General features: G+C 37.5%; 1 protein-coding gene across 1 annotated transcript in view; it reads left to right on the forward strand.

The window, feature by feature from the left end:
- The window catches only part of BMT2 (base methyltransferase of 25S rRNA 2 homolog), an 81570-nt gene that overhangs the window by 49474 nt on the left and 15111 nt on the right, over positions 1–16985 (forward strand). Inside the window, exon 4 of the mRNA XM_003407218.4 lies at positions 13601–13715. Coding sequence (XP_003407266.1) covers positions 13601–13715 — 115 coding nt within the window. The remainder of the gene's footprint in view (positions 1–13600; positions 13716–16985) is intronic.

The following is a 16985-nucleotide window of genomic DNA, read 5'->3' on the forward strand; positions in this document are numbered from 1 at the left end:
AACCGCAAAGTTGCAACTAGTTAAAAATAACTGAAATGTAGATTATCAACAAGTTGCTTATGTTATAAATAATAACAGATGAAATAATTGAAATAGTATTTAAAATACCTTAGTAATTATAGCTCCACTGTGTTGTTAGTTAATACCTCAGGACATAATCACTTAGGGCATGGTTTATTGTTAACAGGAGTGAATAGAAATCTGCATTTCAGTTAGCCTATTTTATAATTTTGTATTTTTTCCAACTTCATATCAGGTCTGATTTAGTCATTTTTGACTCAGTGTGGGGCCAAAAAATATTTTTCTAAGAAGTGCACAATTTGTCGTTTTTGGTAACATCCTTGTATTTGCATTTTTAGATTATCTTCAATCATAAGCTGTTTTTTTTAATAAGGCTTACTTTAATTAACCAATAATTCAGTCTGTCCACTTGCTGGGGCCATGGTGGTGCAGTGGTTAAGAGTTTGGCTGCTAACCAGAAGGTCTGCAGTCCAAATCCACAGCCGCTCCTTGGAAATCCTATGGGGCAGTTCTGTTCTGTCCCGTAGGGTCACTATGAGTCGGAATTGACTTGACGGCAACAGGTTTGGTATTCACTTACCTGTGAGCAAGGAAACTGCAATACGCTGGAGTATGCTGCAAGTAGTAAGGATGCCTCTGCCATTCCTCCATGGTTTGGAACTCCCTCTCATCCCTCAGGTAACCTCGCATAACAGCCAAAGCGTGGCCATCTGACACAGGAGCTGAGTGGGGATGCCAGTGTCATTTCTTCTATTAAAGTAAAGCTTAATTTCTCGGTATAAAAATTAAAATCACATACAAATAGAAGTCCTGATACTGTCTTTCTACACTGATAGATGGAGTTATGTTTCCCCATTTTGAAGAGTAGCATAGAAGCCCTTTACAAATTAGCCTTGTTAAAACTAAAAGAAAATACTTGTGTTCATTAAGTATATAAGCTTTCAGAAATAAATCACTGAAATATAATAAAACCTTACTAATTTGAAATTCATGATTATTAACAACTTATCAAAAATTCATCTTTTCTGTAACTGATAAAAGGATTTTTAAACAAAAAATGTTAAGAAGCATTATAGTTGGGATAGTTAAACATTTAATAATAGAAACCTTAGGGAATTTTTAATTTTAAAAATCATTATACATGTTTACCATCCCAGAATTACTATTACCTACCATTTGCATGTGTGTTTTTACATTGCTGCTTTCAGAGTGGATGGTATTTTACATTGTATTTTCACTGACAGGGTGAAGATAAACTATGCATCTACTGTGGTCTTTGCATTTATTTTTAATATTTGTATGATAATTCATCAAGTTCATGTTTGCTATCTTGTTCCTCTTATGTCCTTACAGTGAAATTTATGGTTCCATGGCCAGGTCAAAGGGTGTGAATATTTCAATGCCATTGGTAAATATTTCCATTTTACTTTACAAAAAGGGTATGAAAGATTGCCACAAATAGTGTTCAGATTGTGTACCATAAAAGCTCACCACAAACAAAACACATGAGCCTGAGTCCTTCTCAATGTCTGTCTGTAATCACACAAGTAAATATTCTGAATAAACTTCTACAATTATTATTATTATTTTTTTTTAATAGAAGGTAGTGTTCTTTTCAAGCTGTGGTTGGTAATTAGAATTCTAAAGATGTCCCCCTTTGCCCTCAAAATTCCTGTCCCTTGTTTATCCAAACAACACTTATCTAGATACTACTGTGAAGGGTCTTTGCAGATATAATTAAGGTAACTAATCTTAAAGTGACCTTACAATAGTGAGATTGTCTGGGTGGGCCTAATCTAATTACTTTAGCCCTTGAAAGCAAAAAAAAACTTTCTCTAGATACAGCAGAAGAGGAGGGCAAAAGAAAGTGTCAGGGAAATTTGAAGCATGAAAAGGATTTGACATTCTATTGGCTTTGAAGATGGAGGGGGCCAAGAGCCAAGGAATGCAGGTAGCCTCTAGGAGCTGAGAATGACTCTTGGCTGACAGCCAGCAAGAAATCAGAGCCCTCAATCCTGCATCCACACAAAACTGAGTTCTGCCAACAACCTCAGTGAGCCTACAAGTGGATTCTTCCTCAGAACCTCCATGTAAGATCCCAGGCCAACTGATACCTCGATTTCAGCCTTATTTGACTCTAAGCAGAATAGTCAGCCCAGCCTGCTTGAATTGCAGACCCACAGAACTAGGTGGTGTTTTATAGTTTGTGGTAATTTGTTACACAGCAATACAAAGCTAATACATATGGTTAACTTGTTTTTGAGATGAGTAACTATATTCCTAGTGTATATTCCCATAGCATATTTATTGTATGCATGTGAAAATTGTTGAATTGCATCCATCCTGCCACTTTCTTCTATATTAGATACAGTGAGCATAGTGGTTAATAGTTCAGGCTGTTGATTGAAACTTTATTTTAATCCCATCTGAAATCACTATGTTATTTAACTGCTCTCAACCTCAGTCTCCTATAAAATGAAAGTAATAGTACCTACTCATGATGTTACCAATCACCAATCTGACACAAAGGGTTCTCGTCTTTTCCTGAGTAAGAATACACACAGAAGACAAACTTTATCTTCAGCAAGCTTTATTTTGCTGGAGTCAGCAGGGATCTAAGCCTCTCCAAAAGACTGACTCAAAAAGGGAAGCAAGGCTAGTTAGGGCTTATATGGGGTTGGTGGAGACAACAGAGTAACGAATATTTAGTGGGCTCCTTTAAAGGGGAGGGTACTTCTCAGAATGGCAGTTCGTGTTATTTAGGTTGCCCGGGCATCTGGCATCCAAGATGGAACCCACTAATATTCAAGATGGAGTCCTCTCGGCAGCCCTTGGTATCACTTCTTAATGGGATATAGCACAAGTGCACTGATCTTTGGCACTACATCACCATCTTCAGAGGGCTAAGGAAGGTTAAACAGCAGTCACACTTTGTACTTCTGCTCATGCAGGAGCCTGTAAAGGGGGAAGGGACTAGAAAAACACTAAGAAGGAGATAGGAATTCACAGGTTGTTCCAGCCTTATCTCATGTTGATGGGGTGTGGTTCCTGTTTACCCAACTTCTAGATGGTAATTTTTTAACAGCTCTTTTGTTCTACCAGCTCAGTTAACCCTATCTGTCTCAATGAGAATTTTATATTGCTGCTGTTGTGATGGTTGTCATTATTATTTGATCACGATGATGGTGATCAAGATGATAGTGACAACAAAGAATGTTGCCAATAAGAGCAGAAATCTGTGCGTTCACTTCAGGCTGTGGCTGAGATATTTTCGCTTAAATCTCTTATCTCTCCCTGACCTCTGTATGTGGGCAGCTCTGAGTTATCCTTTCAGTTTTTATTTTCCCAGATATTTTGCTTAGAAACTGGATGTCCTTGCCTTTCTCATGAAGCCTGCCTTCCCCCATCTCCATTCTCAAAGTTCCTCAGAGGAATTCTCTAAGATGTTAACATATACTTGAAAAGGGAGCTTCTTAGCAAAACAAATTTGGGAAAACACTGACACTGAACTTAAAAAATTAAATTGAATTTCTTAGTTATGTATCTATTATACGGTTACATGCTTGTAATTCTTCAAGAAGAGGACACAGTTTCCCACATTTATCGACCCGTTGACTAAGGAGCATCTTGTAAGACTGTTTCATGAAATGCACTTTCATGAAAGCTCTTCTATCAGATATAAATCATTAACTCCATGAATGAATCCCTGTCTTAGCTTTTCCTTGTTCAAGCTTGATTTTTCTTTGTCTACTTAGTGCAGATTATTTAGTTTTATGAGTAACTTTTAATCATTGTACATAATCTTTCTCTTCATAAATTTTTTGGTTCTTTATTGACAAAATAATTGAGGGGAAGCTGTCGTCTGGCTGTTACAATATTACAATCAAAACCAATTTCCAACCAGTTAGAATTACAAGGATTTGTGACATATATAGAAATGAAAGGGATTATATGAAAAGTGCTAAGAATGGGTTGCTTAACATCAAATAATAAGCCAAGTCTTAGGTCAGAGTCAGGAATTTTCTGTTTTAACCTTTTTTCTGCTGCTTCCTTGAAGAAATGATTGAGACAAAAGGACAGGTGGAACTAATGATTTTTATGTGGCCCAAGGTATCTCTTGGAAACCCTTGGTGGCATAGCGGTTAGGTGCTACAGCTGCTAACCAAAAGGTCAGCAGTTCGAATCTACCAGACACTCCTTGGAAACTCTATGGGGCAGTTCTGCTCTGTCCTCTAGGGTCGCTATGAGTCGGAATCAACTCGATGGCAGTGGGTTTGGTTTTTTGGTAAGGTATCTAGTAATAGAGCTTACCTACATATTTGTCACCTGTTTTTTTGTTTTTTTTTTTTTAACATATTTGTCACCTGTCAGCCTTAAAAGTTGTCTTTCAAAAAATCTCTCATGAATTCAGGGAGTAACAGTATGCTGTTTATATACTGACTGTCAAAAATGCATTTCCTTTTTGTTTCTCCCCCTCCCCCCAAAAAAATATGAGACAAAAATCTGTTTTTCTCTCTCCCATACTTCCAGCCAGCAGGGATAATAAATAAATAAGGCCTAGATCATTAATTTCAGTGTGTTTTAACCATAGAACCTTTTCTTCAGATGAAACATTTTAGGGAAGCCCACCATTTCAAGCAAACACATCACTATTCTGGTCAAAGAGTTTAAGAGAAGTTGAAGCTTCTCAGTATCTCCTGTATCTGCCTTGTTGGCCCTTGAAGAGATGCTGTGGAATACCTCCGGCTCTGTAGCGCACACTTAACAACAACAACAAAAAAAAAACACGTTTGTAAACTGCATTCTTGGGTAAATATTGCTAAAATTTTTTATGTAAGGAGCAAAAAGTTTTACTTAGAGACTTTTAACATGTCTTGAGAAGTACAAGATGATGTTGACTTTGGCAGCTTGCCAGACAAAATTGTGTAGGAAATAAAATCCTGTATTTCCTTATTAAACTACTTAGCTAGCAGAATGGGAATTGAGGGGGAGAGGGTAAAAAAAAAAAAGTATGATCTAATAATATAGCTGTTTTGCAAAAATGAACAAAGAAAATAGTGAGGTAAGAATGGCATAGGAAATTTAAGTAGGAAGTTATGATTTGAACTAGCTATATGTCTTTAATAAGATTTTTTTCTTTAAGACTTTACCATAATCTAACGATGGAAAATATTGTAAAACGAAGGTAGAGAGAAGCCTATGAATTTCTAATTTTAAAAAATATTTATAAATAATGCAGCTTTAAGATTCTGTCTATAAATTTGTCAAAAGTGAAAATGTGCTGAGGAGTGTAAATGAATATTTCAAAAAGGCATTGAAATGTAGAGTCTCCATAACTGAAATAAATTTTTTTAGCCAAACTTTGTTTTCTAATCAGTGTGTTTCATCACTTTTCAGAATGTAAATGAAAAGGGTAGAGCTGATAGACTGAAAATAGAAACCAGTCTAACAGTATTTCATTTTTTGTCCTTCAGAAAGTTTTTTGCCTACTGACTAATCAACCTTTTGATCTCTTACATAGATTTTCCTTTTTAGAACAAACTGATTTTTCCAAATATTTATTTTGTCAGCATTAATGTCAGATCAGACATGACCAGTAAATTCAGCCATTCCTTTTTTTTGTCATAAGATACAGTGATAGGTTTTTTTATTACTCAGTCTTTTTGAAATAACATTTTCCATGTCAAAAAATGGCCATCGGATATAGAACTTAATAAAACCCTAAAGCCATAAAACGTGCGTTTAGCAAAATGTGTTCAAATGTCCCGTTCAGAATAGTCTTCAGAGAACACAAACACATATTCCAGCAGTGCTGCCTTCAACCACAAAATTTATTGAAACTATTTAATGAAGTTGTTCTGAACACCTACCGCACATTCCTTTTGAGCCTTCTTAATGGTGGTAAATCATAGCCTATTGTAGTTAAATTTGATGTTAATTTTTGGAGAGATGTTACTGTTGAAAATGATACAGCTGGGATAAGCCCCAGTTTGGTGTGGGAAGAGAATGAAGCATCAAAGGTATAACTGGAGAAGAGCTATCTGAGCATTATAGGTGCCTTGGAAGGAAATTTAAGGAGCATATCCTAACAAAGGCTGCTAAACAGGACAGGTGGGGGCAGGTGGGAGATTCAGAGATGGGATCCCAAAGGTAACCTTGCTTTATAATATTCTTAGTTAATGCCCTGTGTATGCAATACTAGGTACTATAAACTGAAGTAAGAAATAAAATGTCCCCTGGGATACAGGGTTGTAACTATATTAGTCATTGGAATCTAGAAATTCTTTGCAGGCAGCTGAGACAGCTTTTTGGAAAGGAAAAGACAGAGAAGAGTATCTGCTTGGTAACTTTTCTGTTCTCATGAGGCCGAACTGTACACCTTACAATTGAATTCTATTAGGTATCTTTTTGAATTTAAAATCAATCTTTTACTTAAGATTAAGTGGTTTTCTGTTGTAACTGTTAAAAACAATCAGAAACCAAAGAAATTGAAACATAAGGTTTATTCTGAGCAGTTATTCTATATTCATATAGGAAGACCATTCTGATTACCAAAAAAAAGCAAATGGCTCGAAGTAGGCTCGTTACAGTGAAGCTTATGAAGAGAAGAGGAAGGAGAATAGAAGATCAACCATTGGCTAATCTTAACATGATTGACTGAACCCTGTCTCTCCCCCTCCCTCTCTTGAACAGAAGTCAACTGATACCAGATTACTAGGTGGTCTCTGACCTGGCAGCTAAAAATTTGGTTTTATGGATAACAAAAAACTTTAAAATCAAAGTAAGATGTCTATTATTAATTTTTCTCTTTGACATAACTGACCATACCAGACTTAAGACAATGATTCCGTAAACCTTAGTCTTCATCATCACTACCTATGCATGGAATCTTAGATGATCCAGATAGAGTCTGTGAACTACCCCAAATTATATCAAAATGTGACTTGTATGTGTATTGCTTTCTAGGGGGAAAGGCCATGTAATGAGCAGAACATTTTACTTAGAGTCTCTTAACATGCCTTGAAAAGTTTAAGACGAAGTTGCCTTTGGCAGCTTGCCAGACAGAAAATTGTGTGGGAAATAAAATCCTGTATTTCCTTATTAAACTACTTAACCAGCACAGTGGGAATCAAGGGGCAGAAGATAAAAAAAATATGCCTCATGCAGAAGCCCCTGCACCCTAAATGACAGAGTCTCTCCATTCTGCCTCCATATGGAGACAGTGAAAGACGCCCATTGGTTTATTATCGTTGGATTTGAAAGTGCCATAACTATGCCAGTTTTCACCCTATATGTGGCACATTGAAAAAGGTGAACCTTAGAGCTTTGCTGCTGTTAGCTATATATTAGCAATCTGGCAGAGTAGATTTCAGTGAAATTTAAAATTTTCAGGAAGTTTGTCCCTTAAGAAAATTCCCTAGGTAGTATTTTTTTTCCTAATAAGTCTAAACTTTTATTCATTTAGTTATTAGCAATTGGCAGTTGATATAGAAAAGTTCGAATTGGGCAAGGGTATGATATTTTATCCCACTAAGAACCTATCTAAAATTTTAGAATTACGATGATCTTTATAGGTCATCTAGTTCTACCCTTTTGTTTTACAGATGAGGAAATTGAGACGCAAAATGGATAAGTAAAATTTCCGTGATTACTTAGCTAATTAGTAGTAAAATCTAGATAAAGACAGATTTCTGTGGCTTATCTGTCTCTGGAGCCTTTTTTACTATATAAAACTTTTGATAGTTATAACTTCTTTATTTCTTGTCCCCATCTATGATGTGTAGCTAATTCACTTGATCTTTGTACAGCCCTATGAGGCAGGTGGTATTTTTCCCTTCCAGTAACTATAGTAACTGTCTTCTACTTCTTTGAAGAAAGTACATGTTGATTGTTGTATGACTACATATAAGTCAGTTTGAAAAATACTGCTGTATACATGTGGGTACTTATTAATGGTTTTTTGTTGTAAGTTGCTGTCAAGTCAGCCCCCGACTCACGGCTACCCGATCACAATGAGATCAGACCATTGTGATCCATAGTGTTTTCACTGGCTGATTTTCAGAAATAAGTCACCAGGCCTTTCTTCCTGGTCTTAGTCTGAAACCTGTTCAGCATCACAACAGCATGCAGACTTCCACTGACAAATGGTGGCTGTGCTTAAGGTGCATCCTGCATCAGCAGCATGAAAGGTGAGAATTCTGCCACTGAACCACCACTGTCCTTTTATTTATGAGAGTGGAATTGAATTTTCAAATCTTGGGTAAATCAGTAAAAGAGCTGTTTCAGGTAATATTTTCTTCTCTGTGTTCAAGGGAAAATGATGAGAGGCTTTTTTTGTTTTTAATTGCTTTTAAATTCAAGATCAGATTTTAAACGGTGTTAAAGGCAAAAGGAACAATAAGTGGCATTGTAGACCTTTAAAAAGACTACATACAATACAGTGAAATCTGTGACTGGACACTTCAAAAGGCACTTCAGTGAGTTTCAGAGATTCTATGACAAGTCCACACCTACTTGGAAGATACACCTTTGTGCTTCCTATGCTTTGACCAGAATGATAGTCACCCACTTCAACAACCCTCCCCTTTATTCTCCACTGTCCATCTCCCATTTTCTCCTAGAAAAAGCCTGCTTATCTTTCAGGTCTCAGCTGTGGGTGTTCTTTCTCTTTAGTGTTGCTCTGCTCCTATAACATTTTATACACTCCTCTACTGTACACTCAGTGTTGTTTTCACATTATATATTTTTATGTGTGTCGCCTTCACTAGACTGAGTTCCTTGAGCATTATTATTGTTGTTGGGTGCCCTTGAGTCGGTTCCAACTGATAGCAAGTCTGTGTACAACAGAACGAAACTCTGCAGTCCTGCGCCAGCCTCACAATCATTGCTGTGTCTGAACCCGTTGTTGCAGCTACTGTGTCAGTCCATCTTGTCAAGGGTCTTCCTTTTTTTCATGGCCCTGTACTTTACCAAGCATGATGTCCTCCTCCAAGGACTGATCTCTCCTGATAACATGCCCAAAGTACATAAGATGAAGTCTTGCCACCCTCACTTCCAAGGAGCATTCTGGCTTTTCTTCTTCCAAGATGAACTTGTTTGTTCTTCTGGCAGTCCCTGGTATATTCAGAATTGTTCTCCAACACCATCATTCAAAGGCATCAGTTCTTCAGTCTTCCTTATTCATTGTCCAGCTTTTGCATGCATGTGAGGCAGTTGAAAACACCATGGCTTGGGTCAGACACACCTTAGTCCTCAAAGTGACTTCTTTGCTTTTCACACTTTAAAGAGGTCTTTTGCCACAAATATCCCCAATGCAAAACGTCCTTTGATTTCTTGACTGTTGCTTCCATGGGTGTTAATTGTGGATCCAAGTAAAATGAAATCCTAGACAACTTCGATATTTTCTCCATTTATCATGATGTTGCTTTTTGTTTTATGTTGAGGTATAATTCATGCTGTAGTCTATGATCTATGATCTCCATCAGTAAGTGCTTCAAGACCTCTTCACTTTCAGCAAACAAGGTTGTGTCATCTGCATATCACAGGTTGTTAATGAGTCTTCCTGTAATCCTGGTTGCTGTGATGCTGGAAGCTATGCCACAGGTATTTCAAATTCCAGCAGGGTCACCCATGGGGGACAGGTTTTGGCGGAGCTTCCAGACTAAGACTAGGAAGAAGGACCTGGCAGTCTGCATCTGAAGAAAATTGGCCTGTGAAAAGCTGGAGCATTAGGACTCTTGCTCAACTTACTACCTCAAACTCCTAGCAGAGAGGCTGGCAGGCACGATAGGTATTCAATAAGTGTTTGTCAAATTGTAGATATGTGTACATTTAAAGCTATTTTTTAAAATGGTATTAAAGTACTTGGATTTTTTGTAGAAGGTTTGAAGTACTATTCAGATAAATATCAAATTATAATCTATAATCAAAGATTAAATAATTTTATTAGCTATATATTATTGTTATAAATTTCTGTTTTATTATTATCATTGCTTTTCAAAATCCCTTATTTCTGTGTCTACAACTTGGGTTTCAAGTTAACAGCTCCCATAGCTGTAATATTTTCCATATCAAAAATTAGATCTGACAAAGGTTTGATTGTATTCTATAAGTGAAAGATACTCTGAAATACAATGTGGCTGCCAAGATACCATACTATAGTTTCCAGATCCTTAAACTGCAGTGAGGATCACTAGGTGAAGAGGTCCTAGTCAAAAAAAAAAAGTTCTGTTACACTGCTTGGAGCCCTTGTGGCGTAGTAGTTAAGAGTTCGGCTGCTAACCAAAAGATGAGCAGTTCAAATCCACCAGCCGCTCCGTGGCAATCCTAGGGGGCAGTTCTCCTCTGTCCTATAGGGTCACTGTGAGTCAAAATTGATGGCAATGGGTTTGGTTTTGGTTTCTGTCACACTATTTATTACTTTTGTTAAGTGATTTACCTTTTTTTTTTTTTTTTGCTGTTTGTTTTCCTAAGTCAAAATTATTTTTGAATTGAAGATATGTAGCAACTGTGTTAACTACCATTTAACTTGCAAATAAGAGCAAGAAGTTTTCCCAACCAAGTAAATTGGTAACTGTAAGAATTTGCATAAGTAATAATACCGTTTGTTGAAATTTTCTTGGGGTGAAACAGAAGTGTTGGTACCAGGATTTAGTCTTCATAACTGACTTTGATTCCATACATAAAAATTATCCTGATTCGAAAGTATTGATGTATTTTGAACTATGTAATTAAAAATCCTATAATGGTTTTAAGATTTTAATAAGATTGTTCAGATTAAGTCTAAGAGAATCTAGGATAACTCTGCGTAATGTTAGTATAAAGTATTTCTTTTGCAGAAAAATTTTTTTTTTATTTTTATTGTGCTTTAAGTGAAAGTTTACAAATTAAAAGTCAGCCTCTCACACAAAAACTTATATACACCTTGCTCTACATACTCCCAGTTGCTCTCCCCCTAATGAGACAGCCCATTCCCTCCCTCCACTCTGCCTTTTCATGTCCATTTTGTCAGCTTCTAACCCCCTCTACCCTGTCATCTCCCCTCCAGGGGAGAGATACCAACATAGTCTCAAGTTTCCACCTGATCCAGGAACCTCACTCCTCACCAGCGTCCCTCTTCATCCCATTGTCCAGTCCAATCCCTGTGTGAAGAGTTGGCTTTGGGAATGGTTCCTGTTCTGGGCCAACAGAAGGTCTGGGGGCCATGACCACTGGGGTTCTTCTAGGCTCAGAAGGACCATTAAGTCTGGTCTTTTTAGAAGAATTTGGGGTCTGCTTCCCACTGCTCTCCCCTTGCAGAGAAATTTTAAGCACTAATTAAAATGGGAAAACTGGGTGATGCAGTTTTATTTTAGGCACATCTGTATAAAGTACAGGTATGCATCGCTTAAAGTCCACTATAAAAAAAAAACATTCCCCTCCAGTCCATTGCAACTCATAGCAACCCTATAGGACAGGATAGTACTGCCCCCATAGGATTTCCCAAGAGCAGTTGGTGGATCTGAACGGCTGATCTTTTGGTTAGCCGCTGAGCCCTTAGCCACCACGCCACCAGAGCTCCGACATCCACTATAGATAGGTTCTGTGAAATAGGACATTATGTGATTTGGACTTGGATGTTGTGTGAACACCTGGGTCTGCTGGGCCTTGCGGCTGCAGACACCTTACGTGAGCGCTAGGCCCGTAGTCCTGTGAAGGTCATGGTGGGAAGGCCCCAGATGGGGGTCTGAACAACAGGGGAGTGCCCCTACCCCAGCCAGGCCTGCGATGCCTGCCACCTTGGGCACTAGGGGAGAGGATTGGTCACTCACTCCTCCCAGCAGCAGAGCACTTGTTCTTGTCGGTGGGGGGCAGCAGGATGGGCTTCCTGCCAAGTGGGACTATGGGAAAGTGTTAAAAATACGAGTAGTGTGTTTAAACTCTCAGGGAGCTAAAGTGTCACCTTAAAGCAAAAACACAGCAAGGGGAAAAGGGAGAAACAAAAAGCATTTCTGGCCAGGGTGGCCTCATGCATATCTGTAATTTTTGTCATTTATGGCTGGGCAAGATTTATGACCCTGTGCACCAAAGCTGTAAACAGAGCACAAAACAGCAAACACTTGCTCTGTATGGCATATCGAAACAGCACAACATAAAAGGGGGAGCGCGCCACGTAGGAGGTGAGAGCTAGCCACAAAAATGTGCTTCCCAGCATTTTCTCTTCAGACCTGCAGGTCTGATGTGGCATTTGAAGAAACAAACAAAAAAGACCATTGCCATGGAATTGAGTCCGACTCAAGAAAGAAGGTGTGGGTCAGTCAGCCTGTATTTTCTCCTCCAAACTGCTGACACAACTGTCACCACCTTCTCTGCTAATCCAGCTGCTGGCAAGGCTAGCTCACCCATGAGAACCTGCCTGAGGAGGGGACGGTGCAGGCTGAGGGTGTCCAATCTGGGGCACCTGGGGTTCATACCTATCCACCAGCACCACACAAGGCAAACACAGGGACTAGACCTCCTGAGTCTTGTGAGCTGAGGTGGACCGAGATTGGGAGTTTGGGCCTGGGCCTCCATCTCCACATACTAGGTAGCTTCCAGGCCATGCACAATAGCCGGGCAGAAGTGGGGCTCCGCCCTCAAGACAGGGTCCATCGTGCTGGCACTCAGACACCTGAGTGCTCCATCCCACAGACATACATACAGTTAGACGTTGCCCAAAGGGACATTACGTGACACATGCCTGTATTTTAATTATTTTGTTTAAAGAGAATTTCTAGAATGCTTATATTCAAAAAGGGTATAAGTGGCTTATAAAAACAAATATAATTTTAAAATATGAAAAATATTGCAAATGAGGAAAATGAAAAAAGTACGAAGGATAACATGGAACTGCTGGTAAGGGTAGTATGAACAATACCTACTGAGGGAAAAAGGTGGTGACATTTTTGTGGCCAGCTCTCACCTCCTACGTGGCGCGCTCCCCCTTTTATGTTGTGCTGTTTCGATATGCCATACAGAGCAAGTGTTTGCTGTTTTGTGCTCTGTTTACAGCTTTGGTGCACAGGGTCATAAATCTTGCCCAGCCATAAATGACAAAAATTACAGATATGCATGAGGCCACCCTGGCCAGAAATGCTTGTTTAGAAGTGAGCTACAAATTTAGCTCATAAATGTAATAGAAAGTGCTACATTCCTTCCAATTAAATTTTCTTTCCATTTGACAGCTTTTTATTTCTGTGAAATGAAGAAACCTGAAAAATTTTAAAAGAAGGCCTCATTTTTTATTCCTTTTTTTTTTTTAATCTGGTTACTTTTAATTTTAAAAAGTGTTGTTTGTATTAACATGTAATGGATAGATTCTTGTTTCTAAAGTGAATTAAATATTTTTAAACTTTAGTTTTAAATTCTAATAGGATAACTGTTGTTAGATACAACCCATTTAAACAAAAGCTGTATGGGGCTTTCAGTAAATTTTAGATGTGTAAAGGGATCCTGTGGCTGAAGAGTTAGAGAATATTTTTGATCTTTTTTATTCTCAAATATTTAAATTTTTTCTTACCCTTGCAGTTTTCCTTGTATGAAATAAAATATCTGTTTTTAGGTTGCTACAAGCCTCAGGAAAGATCAGATTACTTGATGTTGGCAGCTGCTTCAACCCATTTCTGAAGTTTGAAGAATTTCTAACTGTTGGCATAGATATTGTACCTGCTGTAGAGGTAGGTGTGCATAGTTTTGTTTTGTTTCAGACTTGAGTATTTTACATGTATATTTATGAAGAAAAAGTACAGCCTTTACATTCATGTCTTAGTTATTTAATGCTGTTATAACAGAAATACCACAAGTGTATGGCTTTAACAAACAGAAATTTATATTCTCACAGTTTAGGAAGTCAGAAGTCCGAATTCAGGGTGCCAGCTCCAGGGGAAGGCTTTCTCTCTCTTGGCTCTGGAGGGAAAGTCCTTATCATCAATCTTTCCCTGGATCTAGGAGCTTTTCAGCACAGGGACCCGAGATCCAAAGGACATGCTCTGCTCCCATCTCTTCTTTCTTAGTGGTAGGAGCTCTCTACCTCTCTGCTTACTTCTCTCTCCTTTTATCTCTTGTAAGATAAAAGGTGATGCAGGCCACACCTCAGGGAATCTCCCCTTGCATTGGATCAGGGCTATGACTTGATAAGAGTGTTGTATTCCACCCTAATCCTCTTTAACATAATCTAATCCTGTCTCATTAACCACATGCAGAGATTAGGATTTATAACACATAGGAAAATTACATTAGATCACAAAATGGAGGACAGCCACATAGTACTGGGAATCACGGCCTCATCAAGTTGGTACACATTTTTGAGGGGACTCAATTCAATCCATAGCAATTCTTAAAACGGCACATGTATTTCCTGTGTACAAGTTGTTAAAGAGATCATTTCTATTCAAAGCTAAGTTTATATTCTTTGAAAATAAATATCTAGTATTAACCAATGTTAATGTGACCAGTATCATATTTGTCTTTATTTTCTTTACTGTTTTGTTCCATAATCTGGAATGGAATAGTAAAAATCATTGCAATTAAGAACCTGTAGTAGATTGCTAAGATTTCCAGATAGCTGTACTATTTAGACTTTTTGTTTGGTTTGGTCTATTTTTTTAATGCATCTCTTTTGAAATGCACTGTGATGTAGATCCACTATGGAAGGGTAGAAACAGCCAAGGGCTTTGAAGTCAGTCAAAACTTTATTAAGTCTCAGCTGTTTGTACTTGAGTAGATGAAACTACTTAACATCACATAGGCTATTTCCCTTACCTTTAAAAGAGTTGTAAGAATATGATCTCCAGCTGCCACTGGTCTGGCACATCATAGGTCCTCAAGAAATGATAGGTATTATTCTTTCCTTTGAGAACATCACAGTGAGTCCATTTCTGTGATGTAGTCTTTTCATCGAACCAGTATCACCTTATCAGCTCAAACTTTATTTTGTCTTCTTCACATGATGCCAAGAGTTTGTGTTAAGGGTGTTTTTTGAAGATAGGTAATTTCAGAACAGGCAAATTCCTATTTCTATCAGAAAAAGAAATGAGATTTTTCTTGAATAGCATAAATTAGTGTTTGCAGCTTTACTTTTGATATAGCTCCAGGCACCATATTTAAAAAGATATTCAGAAGACCCAAAACTAACTTGTAGAGATGGGTACTACATTGTGTGATATGAGACACACATACAGTGGGATTAGTGACACATTAAACTTTGCTGAAGAAAAGTTAAAGACATAGCAATAGAAACTATACAAAGTGAAACATAGAAAAGAGAATTTAAAAAAATCAGAGTATCAGCAAGTTCACTTGAAGGTAAACGTGATAAAGATGTACAGTAGCAATCAATCAAGCAGCCAGGCAGAAGCATAATTAGAGTCCCCCAAAATGAAGAGAGGAGATATTTGAAGCAATAGGGGCCAAAAATCCAAATTTGATGGAAACTGTAAACTCACAAATCCAAGAACTTCAACAAACCCCAGCCACAAGAAATATGAAGAAAACTACACCAAGGCATATTGTAATCAAATTCCTTAAAACCAGATGAAAAGAGAAAGTCTTAAAAATAAGTAGAGATTTAAAAAGACACATTAAAGTACTGAAAGAAGAAAATCTGTAAACTTGACATTCCATACCCAGTACAAATATATTTCACAAATGAAGGCGAAATAGACTTTTCCCTGCATACAAAAACTGAAAGAATTCAACATCAGCAGACTTGCATTACAAGAAATATTAAAGGAGGCAGTCCTTCAGCCAGGTGAAAATATGGCTGTATAGAAATGAATGAAGAGTACCAAAAATGATGTTTTATATGTAAAAATAAATAAGATTGTCCTATTATTTAAATCATTTTCAAAGATAATTGATTATTTAAATAAAAATAATAATATACAGTGAGATTTATAATATATGTATAATAACAGTAGCACAAAGGGTGGGATAAAAGAAATGGAATATACTATTTGAAGGTTTTTATACTACACAAGGGCTCTGATGGCACAGTGGTTATACGTTCAACCGCTAACCAAAAGGTCGGCAGTTCAAATCCACCAGCTGCTCCTTGGAAACCCTATGGGGCAGTTCTGCTGTGTCCTGTAGGGTCGCTATGAGTTGGAATCGACTCAGCGGCAATGGGTTTGGTTTGTTTGGTTTTTTATGCTACATGTGAAGTAGTATAATATCACTTGAAGGTAAACTATGATAAATTAAAGATGTATAGTATAAACCCAAAAACAGCCATGGAAATAGCAGAACAAAGTCGAAATAAAATGGGATCATAAAAAAATATTAAGTTAATCCAAAAGATGTCAGTAACAAAAGAAAGGGAGAATGTGCAGATGCAACAAATTTGAAAACAAACAGCAAGATTTTAGATTTAAACCTAAACATATCAATAATTGCATTAGAAAGAATGGCCTAAATATCTCAGTCCCTGGAGAAAGACATCATGTTTGATAAAGTGGAGGATCAGTGAAAAAGGAAGATCCTCAACGAGATGGATTGACACAGTAGCTGCAACAATGGGCTAAAACAAAGCAATGATTGTTCGGATGGTACAGGATCCTGGGTTGCACACAGGGTCACTATGAGTCAGAACCGACTCAGCAGCACCTAACAACAACAGTAACAAATATCTCAATTAAAGGACAGAGATTATCAGATTGAGTTAAAAAAAAAAAGACAGAAATAGATTAAAAGCAAAAGGATGAAGAAAGACCAGCAGGTGTGGCTATATTAAAATCAGACAAAGTAGATTTCAAAGCAAAGAATATTACCAGGGATAAAGATGGTCAGTTCTTAATGATAAAAGGGGTCAGTTCATCAGTCCTAAAAAATTAGGCACCTAATAACAGAACTTCAAGATATATGAAGCAAAAAACTGATAAAATAACAAAGAGAAATAGACATTTATAAAATTATAGTTGGAGATTTTGATACCCCCACTCAGTAATTGA

The sequence above is a fragment of the Loxodonta africana genome, chromosome 8 (genome assembly GCF_030014295.1).
Source record: "Loxodonta africana isolate mLoxAfr1 chromosome 8, mLoxAfr1.hap2, whole genome shotgun sequence".
In the NCBI taxonomy this organism is placed as follows: Eukaryota; Metazoa; Chordata; class Mammalia; order Proboscidea; family Elephantidae; genus Loxodonta; species Loxodonta africana.